This window comes from Oryx dammah, unplaced genomic scaffold (genome assembly GCF_014754425.2).
Source record: "Oryx dammah isolate SB20612 unplaced genomic scaffold, SCBI_Odam_1.1 HiC_scaffold_29, whole genome shotgun sequence".
Classification (NCBI taxonomy): domain Eukaryota; kingdom Metazoa; phylum Chordata; class Mammalia; order Artiodactyla; family Bovidae; genus Oryx; species Oryx dammah.
In genome coordinates, this window is record NW_024070213.1 from 13,301,319 (window position 1) to 13,316,779 (window position 15,461).

Consider the following 15,461-nt stretch of genomic DNA (forward strand, 5'->3'; position numbering starts at 1 on the left):
GGGGGCCCGGCCTCTGCCGCTTCCCCATCCTCCTGAGAGCATCTCTGTGCCGTCTGCTCTTCCTGCAGTGGTTCCGTGTTCAGTGCAGGGGAGGGGGGCAGCAGCTCCTGAATTGGGGGAGGGTCCCAGCTGCATGAGCACCCCCCTGCCCAGGCTGGCCCCTGGGTCAGAGAGCGCACTGTCCCGGCCGGCCAGTCAATGCCCTCCACAGAGCGGTTTAGGAATATTTGGATTTGCTGGGTCAGGAAATTCCACTGGTGCATGGCGGTAGCCTTGGGGCTTCACCACACTGCCCGGTGCCTGCGGCTGGTCTTATCTCACCTCCGGGAGCTGCCTGCCCTCCGTGATAAGTGCTCATTACTGGTGCTCCTGGCTCCGGGCGTCCAGGAGGGGCTGGTGTGGCTCTGAGTACCCACCGTGCGCGGCAGGCCCTCCTTGGGGAGACCTGATTGGGATGCTTGGTTGGACTTGGGGCGCTTGTTTGGGACTTGCCTGGAGAAAAGGGCCTGAGAGCCCAGGCTGGGCAGCTCCCTGGTGGGCCCCCAGCCTGCGCCCCTACTCTGTAAGCCTGCTCAGAGAGGAGGCATGGCAGCGCTCACCATGCTCCGCCACCACCTGCCCTAAGGCAGGGCCCATCCTTCTGCCATCTTGCTCCAGGCCCCCAGGAGGCCCACCCTCTCCCTGTGTGTGTTCAGTGGTGATTTCACGGCTCCTGAGTGCTGGGCCCTGGCTCTGGGGTACAAAGACGATGGACGAGCCTTGCACTTGAGGGCTCCAGGTCTGGGGCCAGATGGCACTGAGCGGGCAGCTCCGTGCGGGGTGGGGGATGGACCTGGGTGCCTTGGTGCTCTGAGCATGGGCCCCAGCCCCGTTGTGGACATGGGCAGGCGGGGTGGGAGGTGGTGGCGAGGGGAGGGAGGTGCCAAGACTGCGGGCGGGGGAAGACCAGGGAGGTTTGTCCTGGGGGAGTTTAGCTAAGTGGATTCAGGGGATGGAGGGGGAGTGGGCAAGGGCGGGTGCACTGGCATCCGAAGTTGTTTCTGCTCCACCCCTCTGCTCTTTGCAGTTCATGTCCCGTGAAGCCTCATTTCTGCTGGCACGTCCTGATGGTCTTCTCCCTCTGGCTTCGCCAGCGTTTGCCCACCAAGATGCTTTTCCTCCTGCCCTGCCCTGTCCTGAATGAGAAGCAGGTTGGGTCCCATGTCCCTGGGTGGGGAGGTTTTAGCACTGTTAAGAGCCTTAGAGAAGCAACCAGTGCAGACTTCCTGCCCTGCAGTTGAGGAACCAGAGGTCACGCAGGTAACCGGCATCCTGAAGCTGTGCTCCTCAGGTGGGGACCCAGGAAGCCCTTCCCGGTGATGGTGGTCACCCATCCCCGCGCACCCCTGCTTTGAGCGCCTCCTTGTTCATCATCACTCAGTGGTCCAGCTGCTGGTCAGGCATTGTCCTGGATACCGCCCCTGCTGCCCTGGGGCTTCTGGTCGGGTCGGAGAACGGGACAGCAGACTGTCACCCAGGTAAACATGTGCTTCCAAGCCGACAAAAGTGCTGCAAGGGAGGGAAGGGGGGCTCTGAGGATTCAGGCTTTAATTCAGACGGCAGGGGCGGGGAGGAGGCAGAGGACCGGAAGGGACTGTTGTGAAAAACTCACAAGAGCTCAGGGACGAGAAGCAAGGCGTGTCCTCAGGCGGTGGGTTGAGGAAGAGCATTCCAGGCAGAGGGAGCAGCGATGGCAAAGTCTCTGAGGAGGGTGGGCTCTGAGGGTTCACTGGCGGGAGCACAGTGGGCTGGAGCGAGGGGCGGGGCCAGGCCTGCCAGACCTCTGAGGTCGCTTTAGGATTGTGGATTGTGGTAGAAAAGTAGAATAGTGCACACACACACACACACACACAGAGACACACACACACACACAGACCCACACACAGACACACGACTGCAATATCAGCAAAACAGAAGACACTAAGGGCCATAAGAGGGCAGGGTGAATGAGAAGATGGGGTGACCGCTCCCTGGAGAAGGGGTGGGAAGGAGAGTCTCCCCTGAGCTGTGAGGGAGCTGGCCCAGGGTGGTGCCCGTGGAGCCATCGAGAAGAAGGTGGCTCATCGGATGGACTTGTGGACTTGTGTCTGATTGGAGGTGGGGCGCCGACAGAGGGGAGTTGGGATGGATCCTGGGCTCCGGTGTAAGCGCTGGGGTGGGTGTTTAGGCCGTTTATTGAGCAGTGCTGCCAGAGGCGCCGGGCAGGGGCAGGGTCGACCTCAGTCTCGTGGGGCTTGAGAGATTGGAGCTGCCCTCGTGACAGCCACTTGGGGGATGCCAAGCACAGGGTCTAGGTACACATGCTCGGGGCTCAGAAGACAGGTGAGAAATCCTTAGGAGGACCCACCAGCACCTGCTCTTAGAATCTGAGCTAAAGAACACTTTATATTGATTATGTATTGTCTCATATCTTTCTCTGTTCACTTACCTCTTGATCAGTTGGGGACTGGGACCATAGCTACTATAAGAATTATGCTCGTTGATCCAAATGACAGTGCCTCATTGACCTTTAGTTCCTTTCTACCCCAACCCTTTACCATCACCGTGGTCCTTCGTGAATCCTAGCCAAGTCTGGTGACTCTTGACCCTGGAGCTATTTAATTTCTATAGCAAATAGGAGGCCTCTTCCCCCTCCCTCTCTGCCTCTGCCCCACCCTGGACCCTCCTCACCTCCCCATCCTGGGTGAACCTTCCTGTGAACATCCTGGGGTGTGGCCCCTGCCAGGGGCCTCTCCATCCTTCCTTCGACCTCTGTCTTTCTTTTGAACATTTGTGGAGGTGACTTTGGTTTATAACATGTAAGTTTCACCTGTACCGCATGGTATTTTGACTTCTGTGTGCTCTGTGGCTGCTCGGCACCAAGAGTGGTTTCCATGCATCACCACGCAGCTGACCCCCTCCCACACCCCCGTAGCCTTGTTCTGTTCTCTGTGTCTGTGGCTTGTTTTGTACTGTTTATTTGTTTGATATCCCACATATGAGTGAGATCACATGGTATTTGTCTTTCTCCCTTTGACTTGTCTCACTTAACCCGTGAGGTCCTTCTGTGTTGTCATTAATGGCAGGGTCTGTTTCATGGCTGAGTTGTGTTCCATTGTATACACATCTTTTTTTTTATTAAAACAAAACTTTTAATTTTAAATTGGGGTATAGCCGATTGACAATGTTGTGATAGTTTCAGGTGAACAGCGAAGGGACTCAGCCATACACACCCATGTGTCCATTCTCCCCCAAACTCCTCTCCCATCCAGGCTGCCACATAGCGTTGAATGGAGTTCCCTGTGTTATACAATAAGTCCTTGTTGGTTATCCATTTTAAATTTAGCCGTGAGTACATGTCCACCCTCAACTCCCTAACCATCTCTTCCCCTCATCCTTCGCCCGGCAACTGGAAATTTGTTCTTCAAGTCTGTGAATCTTTTCCTGTTTTGTAAGTTCATTTGTATCATGACTTTTTAGATTCCACGTACCCCACATCTTTTTTATCTGTTCATCTACCCATCCTTCTTTCCTTCTGACACCATCTATCCATAAACAGTTTGCTTAGCAATATATTGCTGAAGACGATCTCAATTCTGGAGTTTAAAAAATTGAGGTGAGGGGAATAAGTCCCCCTTCTCCTCCGAGGGCAGCCCTCTGGATGGCAAGTGCTCCCCGCCTCACCTAAATTCCGGTGGGGCCGCCTTATCTGAACCTCAGAGGTCCAGGATGCCTCACGAGCCACACACGTTGTCAGATACAGAGACCTCAGTGTAGGGCCAGAGGGAGTCTATGTCGCCCATCAGCTCTGATGTGTGCAGGTGGGCGAGAGCCCAGAGGCCCAAGAAGTGCAAGGAGAGGCCAAGAACTTGGTGTTCACTCTGAAGCCCTCACGTCCCCAGCTGCTATGTAGCAGAGATTTCACGTATTCAGGTCTCTTCATTCCTCTGGGACTTCTGTACCTGCTTCACTTTTTGTCGTTGTTGTTTAATAATAATAAAAAAAGGCAGCTCTGTCTTGTTCACATGCTCCGAGATCCTCAAGGGCAGTCTGTACCTTCCAGCTCTCCTGAGTCCGGCGAGTCGATGAGGACCTGGAGGGGGGATGCTGGCTCCCATCACCGTCTCTCTCTGGTGTTCCTTCTGTGCCTGAAGTCCAAGAATCAGAGTCAGCACAGCACCTGACCTCGCCTTTCCACCCTGCTGCCAGGCCCGGTTCCTAGGGCCCCGAGTGTGCGCCATGCCCCGCTGCTTGGGAAGCCCCGAGATGAAGCCCAGACTCCCCGTGTGTAATGTGCAGACTCACAGGTAGCTCACTGTGACGCACCCCCAGGCCCCGTCTCCTCGCTGCCCCCGGAAGGCCCCTTAACCATGCCCTCCCTGGTCCCTGCCTCGCCTGTCCTGGCTGGCCCTTCTCCAGGGGGGATCATGCTCCAGCTTTGTGCCGAGCTCACTCTGCACGCTGTGGTTCGTGCACGCTCTGTCCCTCTGCTGTGTGTGGGCTTCTCCAGGGATGGTCTGGAGTGGGGTGGAAGGCTGGTCTGTTCACTGCATCTCAAACTCCTTGGGGCCTACGGCCATGTCTCCCTCATGTTTGTCTCTCCCAGTGTCCCTGGGCGTCCTGCCCGTTATGAGCCGTCTATTATGGATGCATGGTCTTTTCATGGTAGATGGAGGACAAAGCCGCCAGCTGAAACTGCCTTCCCGTGGCTCGTCTCTGGCTTTTCCAGAGCTGCTTCCTTTCAGGGACTCGCTTCCTGTTTTGCAGACTGCCTTCTCCCTGCACCCCTTCCTCTTCTAGCCCTCCACAAGATCGTGCAGGGCTGATCTAACAGGTTTCTCCAGCTGGTATGATCTCTCTTGCATCAAAGAAGTGATGTGGTGAGAATGAAGTGCACCTGAGAGCCCTCTGGAGCTGGTCCAGGTTGAAGTGGACAAGAGGCGTTAGCCAGTCCAGTCGGGTGGCCGTGGGGTCCATCAGAATTAACTGGACATCTGCCCCACACGTGTGCACAGCACCCACAGGACCGGTGTGCCCAACCAGGGGACAGCAGCTAGGGGCTCCCCTTTGCTGACCGTTGGTCCAACAGCACTGCCCTGACCAGCCCCCTTCCCTTTGCCCCTTACTCAGCTCCTTCTGCTAATGACCTTTCACTAGGCTCCATGTTATGCTTTTATTATTTTTTTTAAAATTTATTTATTTGGCTGCACTGGGTCTTAGTTGTGGCATGGAACTCTTATTAATAGTTGCAGCATGTGGGATCTAATTCCCAGGCCAAGGATCGAACCTGGGGCCTCTGCATTGGGAACTCAGACTCTTAGCCACAGGATCACCAGGGAAGTCCCATCCCTGTTATGCTTTCAGATTCTGTCTATTAGACTGGCAGATTCCTAAGGGCAGAACTGGGTTTAGAGCTCAAGGGAGTAAAGAGCATGGGCTTTGAAAGCATCGTTTCCTTAACTGTAAAATGAGGTGATAACCATCTCGATCCCGCAGGCTTGTCTGAGGATTCCTTGGGTGATTGTGGCTGACGCTTGGTGCCTGGGATACACTGGGGACTTGTATATCAGAGTTGGGGTTATTCTTCTGATCATGACTAAGTTGCATGCCCTCGTGGAACCTCACTGAGGATTTGTGGGTCAGCCGATGACTGGGACTTCAGTGCCCTTTTGACGAGCAAGGCCAGGAGGGAGCAGAGCAGAGCTCTGGTTACACTGGACAACCCCTCCTCCTCTCCTACCTGCCTGTGGTCCTGCCCCTGGCCCCCCAGCTCCCCCTCAGGGCGTCAGTTGCTGAGGAAGTAGTTACTGACTGGAATCCACGTATAATCGGAAAGGAGTGTGGAACAGTCCAGGACAATGTGAGTTGGGGAGAAGAGCAAGTTGAAAGGAAATTAGAAGGCAGAGAGGGCCAGCCTGGGGGCCCTGACTTACTCCAAGTGCCCATCCTGAGACTAGCGATGACAGGCCCTAGACAGCACTCAGTGCCGTCAGATGGTTCTCACACTGGCCCACTCCTCTAGGGGGTGGTCTCTGCGAACCCCAGTTTAAAGAGGAGGAGATGGCACCTCAGAAAGGTGAACTACCTCACCTTGATCACACACTAAAATCTCAGCTCAGAGTGAAAAATAGGTTTCTCCAGCTGGTATGATCTCTCCTGCAAAAAGAAGTGATGTGGTGAGAATGAAGTGCAGCTGTGAGCCCTCCGGAGCTAGTCCAGGCTGAAGCGGACAAGAGGCGTTAGTCCATTCGGGTGGCTGGGGGCCCCATCAGAGTTAGCCAGACATCTGCCCCCACCGTGTGCACAGCACCCATGGGACCGCAGTGCCCAACCAGGGGATGGCAAGTTGCCATGGCTGTGACGCACACTGCGTTCCGTTTCTGGGTTGCCATGTGAGTGGGGAAGGGGCTTGGAATAGTAGCACCCCTGCTGGTCCGTTTAAAGAAGCTGAGGTGCCCTCAGAATAAGTGGCTGCACCCCGGAATGCCGCCCGGCCTCCAGTTCTGAGATGCAGACTCAGCAGCCTACGGTCCTGCGGAACATCTGTGATGAGGGTCTGGTCGGAATGAATGTCCCCCTCGTCCATAGCCGCATGGGTGTTCCTGCCTGCTGTCTTGGTGATTGAGGTCTTTCTGCCTTCCTGGCTGGATCTTGTGTACCTGAAGGGCAGGAGCCGCACACCTCATACATTTTCCCCTGGGCGCTCAGCACAGAGCAGGTGTAGAGTAAATGTCTGATGGGATCCGGGGAGGACATGGCACACTCACACCGCAGCCAGCTACCCTACGCAGCGCCTCCCGGCGGCCAGGCGCGGTGTTGGGCGTGGGATACAGGGCCGGGGTGCTCTGGGGCTCTCTCACCCTCTGGCTGGTGGCGAAAAGAGAGATGCCCTGCCCCCCCCCCCCGTCTTCTCTCTCTATTTGCCAACTGGGCAGGGCAGACCTCCGCGCGAGCCCGGGGCGCAGCTGGTGTTTGGCGGTAGGATGCAGGGCTCCTGGATGCTCCCAAGTCCTCGGCCAGAGCATTCTTGGTGCTGCGCCCTGGGCATCCGGTAGCCCCTGCTCACCCCGGTGTCACCCTGGGCGAGGAAGGATTCGGAGGGGCAAGGCAGGACCCTACCTGGGCCGTCTACTCTTCTCAGCCGGATGGGGGTCTTGCCCGGAGCGTGGGGCAGGGGAGGGTGGGTAGCTTCGGAGAGCTAGCGCAGCTGCAGGAGCCTCCGGAGCTGCGGGTGCGCGCGCGCGTGCGCGGAAGGGGGCGGGGCGGGCGGCGCGGGTCGCCGGCGCCTTTCCCACACCTCGCGCCTCCCCTGCTGTCCCCGTCTCCCCGCGCGCCCCAGCCAGACCCGCGTGTGCAGACGCACCAGCCTCTGTGTGTGTGCAGCCCGCAGACCGTGTGCCCAGCTCGGAAAGGCCCCGTGTACACAGGGGGCGGCGGACAGCTCGACTGTGGCCGCGCTTCTGTCCCTTCTAGTCCTCCCCAGTCCTTTCCTCTGGTTTCCTTGGATCGTGGTCCCTCCAGCCGTTGCCCTCCCCTCCCGCCCCCTTTTCTCCTCTGGAAGAGGCCAGCGCCTTGCAATGAAGGTTCTGGTTCACCCCGGCTCCGGAGCCCTTGACATTTATCTGGGCTCGCGGCGCACTGGTGTAGGCACCCGGCAGAACGCTAATCCCATTAAAGCCATGGTGTCATCGGGGAGGGGGGCTGCCTCCCTGCAGGCCTGGCGCTCATTGGCCGAATCCAAACCAGGGGGCGGGGCCGAGGGCCGGGGAGGGGGCTCCCGAGATTTCAGAGTCGGGAGTCGGGAGTCGGGCCGGGATTTCGCAGGGGGAGCCCAGCGGTGGTTGCAGCTGCGGCGGATCCCTTGTCACTAGCAGCCGCGCGCGCGCCCGGCAGCCCAGGGCCCCGGGGCAGCTCCGCAAAGTCGCGGAGCGAGAGGAGGCGGGCTCTCGCAAAGTGGCCGGGCCGGGCTGAGACTGAGAGAGGTGTGCCCCGGAGCCCGAGCCCGGCGCCCCGGTGCCTCGCGTGGAGCGGCGGTGCAGCGCCTGGGAGGCGAGCTGACGTTTGGGATCGAGAAATACAATCGCAGCCTCTCCAGAGGCGCTAAGTTACGCCGGCCAGCCGGCGCCCGGGGAGCGCGCGTGCAGCCAAGCCGCGCCGCAGAGCCTTCTCGGGCCGGCCGGTGGGAAGCGGGGCTCTCAACCCCCCCCACCCCCACAACCCCCACCCCGGCTCCAGCGCGGAGTCCGGCCGGCGGCGCGCCCGGGGGCTGAGCCGGGGCGTGCGAGGCTCCTCCGACCCGCTCGCAGCCCAGCGCCCTTCTCGGGCGCCCCTTCCGTGCCACTCCGGGAGCGATGCCCCCCGTCCCCCGCGCCCGCCGGGAGCGACGCGAGCATGGAGAAGTCGAGTAGCGAGGATTCTTCGATCCACCGGAGTCCATCTTTGGACAGCAAGGACTCGGACTTTGCCAAGCCGTCCACCTCGGGCCGCCCGTTCGGCCGCGGCTTCACGGCCGGCGCCTTCTACGGCACCGCGGGCTCCCGCGGCCAGAGCCACGCCGAGGCCGGCGTGAAGACCGACAAGTACAATGCGCCCAAAGGCAGCAAGTACGTGGTGTTTTATCTGGACCTGTCCTTTGTTTTCCTCCTAGAATTTAAGAAGTGCAACATGGCCAGGGGCTGCCTGTGCTGCCTCAAGTACGCGATGTTCCTCTTCAATCTGATATTCTGGGTAAGTCCTTCCGAGGGTCTCACCTGCCGTGGCCTCTCCTCTTTGCTTAAGCACATACCCTCTACCCGCTGCGAGCAGCATGGCCCTGCTCTCTGCACAGTGTTAAGTGGGTCTTAAAACACAGTTCCCCGCCCTCTCTCATACATCTTTCTCTCTCCTGGGTGGCTGAATGGAGACCGCAACTCTTCCAGGAGAGACTTGTTCTACTCCTAGGAGGCTGCTGAAGTTTGCCGCCACCTCCTCCACCCCACCCCCGTCCCCAAGAAACCCGTGCCTCCAACTGGGTCCTGTGCAGAAATAGGTGTGGGGGTCGGCATTTTTAACAGCTGTGACCTTGAGTTGAATTCAGGCAGAAGTGCAGATGGTTTTCCGAGTTTCTTCTTGTATTCCTCCTGCATATTGGAGAACACAGTCTGCAGCGTTCTATGGGCATGAGGTGGGCTAGTGGTGGAGGTCACGGCCCTCCCCCTCCTTCCAGTGACTCCCAGGAAAAGCTGGGGGGGCCCCTGTCCCAGGCCAAGGGGGCCTCTGAGTGGCCTGCAGCTCTGCCCAACCCTCACCCCCGGGAGCTGGGGCTTTCAGGGAGAAGGAGGATGTGGGAGGGGTGCTGCCATCGGGTGGCAGCAGCTGCTTTTGAGGGATTGCAGTGGACTGGGCAGCGAGCGGGCCAACCACGTGCTCTGGCCATGGAACCCGGAGACTGGAAGGGACAAAGGGCGTGCCCCATCCTTGGTGAGAGATGATGTTCCAGGGGAGGTGTCAGTGGGTAGGGCGGCTCAGAATTATTCTCCGTCTGCTGTTTTCCTCCCTTCCCTGTGTGCATGAGAAATATCTATACTAGTTTGGCGAATCTGAAAACTTCTTACATTCATATCTGGTTTTTTCTTCAGCTCAACTTCTGCCTTCGCCTTTCTCCTCCAGAGCCCAGATGTATGTAGTCAGCACAGATGTTTGGCTCTGCCCCAGGGCTGTCCTTCTGCCTCCTGGAGGCTGTCAGCTGCCCACGTCCAGGAAGAGTCCCCGGGGCAGGGTGGGGCAGGGGAGTCATTCAGTGCAGTGGGCTGGGTGCAGTGTGCTTTGGTGTTCAAGAGTTTGTGTGAACTGACCCACTTGAACTGAAAAACTTTTGTGGGTGTGTAGGGTTGGGCAGGGTGAGTTTTCTCATAGATGGGGTGGGCTCAGGCTAGGGCAGGAAGAAGCCTGGCCTCCGGCCTTGGTTCTGCATTAGCTCTTCGTGTGACCTTGGGCAAATCATTTTATCCCCAAGGACTGGTTTCCTTTGCAGTCCATTGGGAGTGGGCAGTCGTGATGGTCTCCCTCACAGCCTCACCTCCTTAGTTACGGGACGTCCCGCCTGCTTGCCTTCACTCTGGGGAGGGAGCCCTCGTCTCTTCTCTTCCCAGGAACCTGGTCTGAGATGGTCTGAGTAGGATTTCCCCAGATACCTCCATGGCCTGGGGTCCTCTGGCCACGGCTGTAAGGTGTTACCTGCCCCGTGGTGAGGGGAGACTGGGGCAGATCCATGGGAATGTCAGGAATGGTTCTGGGGCCGCCTTTGGGCAGCTGCTGCTGGTCCTCTGGCTCGTCTGCCAGAATCAGTGTCAGTCAAGCACCTGTGTGTATTTCTCTGGTGCCCGCGGATTTGCACGAATGCGGCCCGCTCACTTCCCTCTCTGCCCTTGTTCATGGTCTCGACCTCCCTTTCTGCCCATGCCCCTCTTTTGCTAGAAAGACCCTCATGGGATGCTCCCTGCCCTGGCCAGTACCTCCCACTCAGCTGCGCTCCTCCCCACCCCCACCCCGCCACCTTCTGGCCGGAGTAGGTATGACCGCCTCTTCATTTCTCCAAGAATTTAGGGACCTTGGCCTTGCACATAGAAGGCACTATTAATAGTTACGTGTTTGTGGGTGAATGGACGAAGGATCAGCGCACAAACTTCAAATGTGGGGTAGGGGTTCCCACATCCCACTTGATGGGGAGGAGAAGTCAGTTCTCAAACTTGTCAGTGGAGCAGGCTGTCCTAGTTGCTTAGCTCGAGGGTGACAAGCAACTTTCAGTCCCAAGGAGAACGAGCCTTCCCTTTTGGTTACAGTGAGAAAACGTACTCCTCCTATTAAGAAAGCACCGCCCACCTATCTTTTACCAGGCAAGAAGTCACTCTCTCCTAGCCTCTGACTTTTCCCGTTACTTAGTATTTTCAGATTTCTCATGACATGCTATGGGCTGGGAAAAATTTGGAGTCTCAGAGACCCAGCTCTTTCTTGCTAGTAGTGTATGAGATGATGACATAAGGCCCGGACCTTAGGAGAGATGGAAAATCAGCACAAGAGAATGCTTGGGTGTGTGTGACCGTTGCGGGCACTGCATTTCTTGGGAGGGGGAAGAGCAGGTGCGGCCAGGATTTGGACCAGTGGTCCCTGTGCTCCAGTGTGGCAGGGGCTTCCTGTGGGAGGTGCTTGGAGGTCTGAGATCGGGGGAGCCACGGAGGGAAGAGCCAAGTCAGGAGAGCAAGATCCAAGGCGGGTGGGGTTGTTGACGAGGCAGGAGCCCTCCTGGAAAGCACAGCCAGGAGTGAGAGGCTGGGGGCCAGGAGGCGAGGGGTCGGAGCCGAGCCCTCAGGGACCCAGAGCGATTGTCAGGAATTGTGTAGCATCCGTTCTCTAGTCTCCCAGCTCATATCCCCAAAAGAGGCTTTTTTTCTAAGGAGGCGTTAGAGTTGAACCTGAGGCCTGCAGTCCATACATAGAGATCTTCCCATAGATCCTGAAGCTTACCTGGTCCTTCTCCAGACCCGCCTCTTGTCTCTACACCCCCTGCCTCGGGGGAGCCCCCCAGGGAGGAATCCCACTGCCGGGAGGGGTGCAGCCTTCTTGCACCGCAGCCCCCATCGCAGGCCTGAGTGGGCTCAGTTCCTGGCCACTGGGTGGAGCTTCTGGGGTGCTGGTATTGGCGAGGGCTGGGGTGACATCACCGGGGGCAGGATGGAGGCGGAGCCCTGGGGCTGGCACCACCTCCTTCTCTTCCCCAGGAAAGGGCAGGTGCCTGCAGGCTGCTGGGTGCCTGCCGGGCGGAGGAGGGGGTGGTGTTCAGGTCTGCCCCTGGCACCGCAGACTAAAGCCAGCTGGTGCTAGCCAGGTTGGCGCCCGGGGCCGCATTTCTGAGGGCCTGATATAGACGGTGGGGTAGAGGTCAGCCTGCCTGAATGAAGCTCATCTCCTCTGGGCCTGCATACACCCTGCCCAGATCCTCGGGGCCAAAGAGAAGGCTGGCTTCGAGGTGGACAGGAAGTGAGCTGGGCAGACGTTTCCCCGACCCGAGGGCCCCTTCCACCAGTCCTCCGGCCACGGCAGTCAGCCCCAATCTCACTGGCCTCCTGGGACCATCTGGTGGAGTTCTCCAGGCAGAGATCAGGTGCATCTAAGCCCCTCCAGGAGGGCACAAAAGGCTCAGGGCTTTTAACTCTGAGTACAGGGGGAGCTCCGAGTGCTGGGGGCCTCTGTCCCCCTCTTGGGACGGCACTTTGTGACCCCAGCCCTGTTCCCCCCAACCCGCACTGAGTTCCTGTCTTGTATGGAAGAGGGGGTGCTGGTGGTAGAGCTGGGGGTGCTGTCATGATTGCTTCTGAGGATTGTGGTTACTTTTAACGTGGCTGGCAGAGCTGTCCCATCGCTTTAAATCATGCCTGGCAGAGTGGTGACATTCTGGCCCCTTTGGAAAGTCTGTTCCTTGTGGATTGCTTCCTTAATAAAGGCCAATTACCCAAGGGTTCCTGCTGGAGCAGGAGGAAGGCTGGTGCAGGGCTGGGTCGGGTGGGGGGGCACCCTGATTAACCTCTCCTATGTGGGGGGGCAGGGCTCTAGCTTGGCCTCCCCTCAGGCTGTTCACTTGCCCTCTGAATGCGGGCAGCGTGATCTCAGCTCTCCAGTCACCTGGGGGACACATATTCGGTACAGGCTTGGTTGCCAGTGGATGCCGTGGCTGCCCCGTGGTCCATGACGCCCAGGACAAGGTCTGTGCACAGTACGGGTGGGGTGGCCTGGGTGTCCTGAGTTTGTGGGCTGCCTTCTCTCAGGGAAGGCGGGGGTGGGCTCTGAGGGGTCAGCACAGAATCTGAGCAGGACATACAGGCCAAGCTGTGCAGCAGGAGGCATGGAGAGTCTCCCCGCCCCGCACCCCGGGGCTCCCGGCCTGCTCCCTGCAGGGCAGCTCCACGTGGATCCTCGGGGTGGGTCAGGCGGGGGAGGGGGGCAGACGCCTGGAGCCCCGGGCGTGTGGCCGCGAGGGGATGCCGGCTGTGTTCGCTTCCTTTCCAAAGCATTAAAAATTAAACTTCCTTGTCTTGATATCTATTTTTAAATCATGTCAGAGCCAGCATTGGTGTCAGTCAAGAGGGGGCGGGGAGGAAGAGAGTGGAGAAAGAGAGAGTCCCGCTGAAACGGGGAAAACGCTGTCACCGTGGTGGGGAAGGGCCCCAGGGCTGTCCCCCACTGTCCGCTGCTGCCCCGAAGGAGCACAGAGGAGGCCACCGGCGCCTCCACAGCCCTCCCCGGGGGACAGGGCCTCGCCCTGCCCTGCCTCCGTGCGCCCGGCTGCCCTTGGCTGAACTTGACGGCAGGCTCACTGGGCTGTGGGGTCTCAATCGAGCCCATGCACTCATGCCACAACTATTTCCTGAATGCCCGCTGCGTGCGCAGGGGCCTCCAGCGCTGGGGACCGGCTGACTGGGCTCGTACAGGGCGGATCAGCTTTCCCGGCCAGGAAGTCGTGGCCGGAGAGGTCACCTGGCCTGTCCTCCCCCCGGGCCACTTGGACACTGAGCACCCCTCACCCTCCCCAGCATTCTGGGCTGGGGCAGCGGTGGCCCCGACCCTGCATCCATCCTGGGAGCCTGACTTAACCTGTCTCTCCCTTCTCCCATGTGGGGTGGTGGCTGTCTGACCCCTTCTCCAAAATGTCTGTGTCCATCAGACATAAAGGCAAGGGAAAAACCGCCTGTTTCTTTTAAAGAGTGTCCAAGTTTAGAAAAAAGCATTAGTGAATTATGTCTTCTCCCTTCTGTGGAAAGGTGCTCTGTGAGTAGTGTGCCATGCATGCATTTATTGAGCACCTGCTGTAAGCCCGACAGAGGAGTCAGGCACGTAAGATAGGCAATTGCAGTTCTGGGCAGTGAGTCTCCATTAGAGCTTCTTGAAAAAGAAAAAAGTGAAAGTCGTTCAGTTGTGTCTGACTCTTTGTGACCCCATGGACTGTAGCCTGCCACCCTCCTCTGTCCATGGAGTTCTCCAGGCAAGAATACTGGAGTGGGTTGCCATTTCCTTCTCCAGGGGATCTTCCTGACCTAGAGATTGAACTGGGGTCTCCTGCACTGTAGGCAGATTCTTTACCATCTGAGTCACAATGACCCAGTAATTAATACTGCTTAATAGCAACAAGATACAGAGAGGACAGTGACAGCTGGGTTTTGAAGGATGAATAGGAGTTTGCTGGATAGATGAGGATGAGGCCAGGGAGAAGAGTGATCCAGACAGTCTCCAGCTCGTGTGAAATGGGCTTAACACAGGAGACAATGGGTAATAACAGCCTGGACGGGGCCAGCAGCTTGTGGCTTCCTGGGCTGGTGAGTGGCTGGGGCTCTTTGGCTTGGCGCCAGGGCTCTGTGGAGAGTGATGTTTTGCTTTCTGGGCAGTGGCCACCATGACAGGTCTTGCTGTGCCACTCAGGCTGCAAGCTGTTGCAGCTCACAATCCAGCTTAGGAGCCGCCTGCCGCTCCCCTCCGGCTGCGACATGCCTGCTTACTTGGTCCCAGTTAGGAAGCTTTGAGGCAGAGGTAGACCTGTCAGGCAGAGTTAAGTCTTCTGAGCCATTGTCCCTGTTCACAGTTGAAAGCTAATCTGCCGGCAGGAGCGGTGGGGGGTTGGGACTGGGACGTTAAAAATGGCACGCGGTGGGGAGGGTGAGGGCCGTCACCCCCAGCTTGTCCTCCTCCAGCCCTGGGACCTCAGGGGACCTGAAATGTCTTTTAACAGCGTCAGTCCGTGCTTTCGTTCGGATGGGCTCTGCCATATTCTCCTTTGGGTCCTGGCAGGCCTCCTGAGAGCCTGGAGGAGGCCTTGGAAATGACTCCATGGGCTGTAGCCCACCAGGCTCCTCTGCCCATGGGATTCTCCAGGCAAGAATACTGGAGTGGGTAGCCATTCCCTTCTCCAGGGAATCTTCCTCACCCAGGGATCAAACCTGGGTCTCCTGCACTGTGGGCAGATTCTTTACTGTGTGAGCCATCAGGGAAGCCCCTGGAAAGCAAGGCTGTGGGGTTCAGATCCTCTCTGTCGTGTCAGGCAGCTCAGTACCATGCAGGAGGTGTGCTAGGGGGATTGCCTTCAGGGGCTTCCTGTCCACTCCAGGGCTCTTCCCTAGGGTTATAGGTTCAAGTCACCCAGGCAGCTTTGTACAGACAGACACCCTGCCCTTCGACTTGTGACCTACTGACTCAGAGTCCCCAGGAATGAGGCCTGTGTGGCTGGGGTCTCCTGCCCCTCCTGCTGCCTGGGTTTCCCCACATGTGACAGCATCACCTGTGCTGTGGGGCTTCCGGGGCCCAGGTGCAGCAGTGTGTGCCTCGTCCAGGTCCGCTTCGTAGAGAGATGCTGGCACGCTGGACTCAGTGACCGGTGGGTGCAGGTGTTGTCACCATCCTGCTGCAGTGAGAGCATGGCC

At 58.4% G+C, this 15,461-nt stretch overlaps 1 protein-coding gene across 2 annotated transcripts in view; it reads left to right on the plus strand.

The window, feature by feature from the left end:
* Positions 1 to 15,461, plus strand: part of TSPAN9 (tetraspanin 9) — a 187,376-nt gene that overhangs the window by 105,581 nt on the left and 66,334 nt on the right. Inside the window, exon 3 of one of the 2 annotated variants that reach the window (XM_040233738.1) lies at positions 8,666 to 8,745. In XM_040233738.1, the coding sequence (XP_040089672.1) occupies positions 8,683 to 8,745 (63 nt within the window). In that variant the 5' untranslated portion in view covers positions 8,666 to 8,682. Of the gene's footprint in view, positions 1 to 8,374; positions 8,746 to 15,461 lie in introns of those variants that run through there. The other variant, XM_040233737.1, reaches the window with a different exon arrangement.